The sequence below is a fragment of the Nycticebus coucang genome, chromosome 11 (assembly GCF_027406575.1).
Source record: "Nycticebus coucang isolate mNycCou1 chromosome 11, mNycCou1.pri, whole genome shotgun sequence".
NCBI classification, from domain to species: Eukaryota; Metazoa; Chordata; class Mammalia; order Primates; family Lorisidae; genus Nycticebus; species Nycticebus coucang.
Genome location: NC_069790.1, coordinates 42,083,826 through 42,087,370, shown reverse-complemented (window position 1 = coordinate 42,087,370; position 3,545 = coordinate 42,083,826). Strand labels below are relative to the sequence as shown.

The following is a 3,545-nucleotide window of genomic DNA, read 5'->3' as shown; positions in this document are numbered from 1 at the left end:
ACATTTTCCCAGGCCCCATATAATGTACACTAAAAGTGAACTCTAATGTAAACTACTGACTTTGGGTAATAGTGATGTGTTGGTGTAAATTCAACAATTGCAGCAATTGTACCACTGTGGTGGGAGATGTTGAGAATGGGCAGGCTATATGCATGTGTAGTGGAAGGAAGCATAGGGACTATCTCTGCCTCTTCCTCCCAACTTTGCTGTGAACCTAAAACTGTTATAAAAATTAAGTCTTAAAAATAGTATATGTCAAAAAAATAGTTTATATCTTTTGGAATATAAACTATTCCAAAGGTGGAATGCTCTATAGATGTTAATTAAGCCTAATTGGCCTAATCATTTTTTCTATATCTTTACTGATATTAATTTCATGTATTAATTACTGAGAAAGGAATAGTGAAATATAAAAAAGTAGAGTCTAAAAATATAAAAAAACTTAACCAACTGTTATTAAAAATTTGCAATGTCAAAAAAAAAAAATTTGCAATGTCTGCTGGGCACTGTGGCAGGCACCTATAGTCCCAGCTACTTGGGAGGCTGAGGCAAGAGAATTGCCTAAGCCCAAGAGTTAGGAGTTGCTGTGAGCTGTGATGCCACAGCACTCTACTGAGGGTGATGAAGTGAGACTCTGTCTCAAAAAAAAAAAAAATTTGCAATGGCAAAATGTTAACTACCTTTGGTTCAAAAGAAAAATGTTACTTACAATATATATAAAATACAAGAAACAGAATAAGGAAAAATTGATCGGCACAAGTTAATTTTCAGCTTACTCAAAACTTATGCAACGTTGTGGAATCTTTGATTCACGTCTGATTTCCTGACAACCATATTAGAACAATTCAAGGGTAATAACACCCCAGATTTTGAAGTAACTCACTTACTGTTCTGTTTCCCTTTTGTACACTATTTTCCTCTTCTTCTATGCACAGTGGAGTTTGGCACTAAAAGAAATTTTGTAGTTTGGGAATTTTTTTAGCATATATAAACATTCAATCTATTATTATTCTACAAGCATAGTCATAAACACCTCAGAGGCCCAATTATCAATTAACTTATTTCTTCTGACTTCTACTGGAAGACACAGGAAGACATTGACTCTATCAAAGTGAAGGTACAGAATTTTGAAAAAAAATACTGGGAGGAAGGTAGAAAAGTAGACTTAACACAGAACATTCGTTTTTAGCTTTAAAATATCAAGAAGCTTACCCAAAGAAAAGCTTGTCTTTTTTCTTCATAGTGAATGTTTTTATATATTGTGATAATTTAATCTTGCTGGGATATGCCCAATAATGGTGGATATGCACGATAATTTCTGGCTCATCAATTTCTAATTTTGTGTGTGAAGATCTTGATATCGTACAGTACAGATCCAGATGTCAGGCACTTTGCCATGCTTGCTAATATGGACAGCTGATTATAATTATTCATTGCTATTAAATTGCTGCTTAAAAATTTTCCCATTCAAGTTAATGAATCAGGATGTTATCTGGACTTATCTTTTCCCAGGAAAACTGTTTCCAAATTCCTAATGCTTTGACTTGAAGAATATTTAAGAAAAAAGGACAGCTATAATGTATGCATGGAATTCATAATAAGTCTGTCAGATATCTTCTTCAAAAGGAAGAACTGTCAAAACTCAAACCAAAATATAAACATAGGCAATAATAGAGGAGATTTTTCTGTAACTCAAATGTTTCTTATAGAACATCCATTAATTTGACTTAACACTTCACCTCCAAGTTTGTGGATTTTGAAATTGTAAAATCCTCACAAATTCACACAGCATGAGGTCATAGGATGAAGATTCTCACCACTGTGGCTTCTTGATCTGCAGTAGAATTCTGCTTTCATTCTTGCCATTGCTCTTCTCTTTCAACCCAAATTTAAAATGTTTCTTCTTTGATTTTTACAAAACAAATAAATATGGAAACACAGTAAGAACTTGAGGACATAGTAGACTTTGCAAAATGATTTCTGGAATGGAGAACAGAAAAGAATTTATGTTTCAGCCACAAAAACCACATTGAAATTAAATAATAGGCATCATCTCTCTTCAAATTCTGTTTAGTTACATTACCACTGGGACTGTCACTGTCCTTTCAACTTTATGTAATCCCATCTTTCTTCATCTTGTTGATTTCTCTCTCCATACTTTATTCTAGATTTTTTTTTTAGGTGCACAAAGCTTTATTTCCATTTGGTCCAAGGCTTGGGAAAAGCCTGCAAGGTATTTAAAAAGCTACCTTGTGGCTGGAGGAGGCGGCTCTGGCAGAAGCCCTGATGGTTTGAAAAGGGCTCCTCAGAGGTCACTGGTCTCCACAGGCTCTTAGTCGTGCTTGAGAGTGAGCCTTTCAAAGAGATACTCGCCCAGCCCAGCCTGGGGGCCAGCCAGCCTGTGGAGGTTGGTCAGGTGGTCGCCCATCTTCTTGAGGAGTTTCACTTCCTCATCTAGGAAGTGACTCTCCAGGAAGTCACAGAGATGAGGGTCTGTGCGGGCAAAACCCAGGGCATGAAGATCCAAAAGAACCTGGTTCAGGCTCTTCTCCAGGGCTAAGGCGGCTTCCATTGCGTCCAGGGTTGTACCCTGTTCATCTTGAGATGGCTTCTGCACGTCCAGGAAGAGAGCGTGGCCGCCACACTGGTTTTGCATCTTCAAGAGACGCTCAGAGCCCTTGCGCTTCTCCTCCACCAACTCGCGGAAGAAGTGGCCCACGCCTTTCAGAGCCACATCGTCGCGGTCAAAATAGTAGCCCAGAGAGAGGTTGGTGTAGGAGGCCCGCAGATGCAAGTTGACCAGGCGGTTGACGGCAGCCTCCACATTGGTGGAATAATTCTGACGAATCTGGGAGCTCATGGTTGATCGGTAATAAGGAACTAACCACAAAAAAACGGTGTTACCTGGCTCCAGAGGCAGGAGATGGAAGTGAAGAAGGTCCCAGAGATTGCAAGTGGAAAAGAAAAGAATGAGACTGGAAAATTGCCGAAAGCTGGAAAAAAGGGAGTCCCCAGGTCTGTTCCGTCCAAGCACTGTTGAAGCAAGACACAGATCCAAGGGACCACCTCACACGCCGCCTCTAGATGTTTTTTCATTTCCCCTCTCCTCTGAAGAAGCAACAAATTCTCTTCTGGTCACTCACAGGTATATTTATTTTCCACCTTTTTCTTTGAATCTGAGTGCCAGCCAATACCAACTTTTATTTTATTACATTCTCAATCTCTTATTATAAAATAAGTAAGACAGTATTATTCAATATGGTTAAGTACCTGCTATATATGGAAGGCTAAGCACAGACCTTGATACTAATGTGAAAACAACTTGACTTATCATATAATACTTTTCAGAAATTCCCCATTTTGTAACATAATATTAAAAATAAAATTTAACAAAATACTAAATCTCCAAAACGAAATATTGTTAAAGATGTTTAGAGCATAGTATTTTCACAAACTGAATTTTTACCATAGAGTTTATTTTCTGTGATGATTGACCTACAACTTTCTTATTTGGAGGATATAACTAAATATCAATATAACGAACT

At 37.7% G+C, this 3,545-nt stretch overlaps 1 protein-coding gene across 1 annotated transcript; it reads right to left on the bottom strand.

Annotated features, from left to right (window-relative positions):
* Positions 1–2,289: 2,289 nt before the first annotated feature.
* On the bottom strand, positions 2,290–3,020 carry LOC128560358 (ferritin light chain-like). The gene has a single exon (XM_053553961.1). It carries the CDS (start codon positions 2,858–2,860, stop codon positions 2,333–2,335), a length of 528 nt encoding a protein of 175 aa, XP_053409936.1. The 5' UTR covers positions 2,861–3,020; the 3' UTR covers positions 2,290–2,332.
* Between the last annotated feature and the right edge of the window lie 525 nt (positions 3,021–3,545).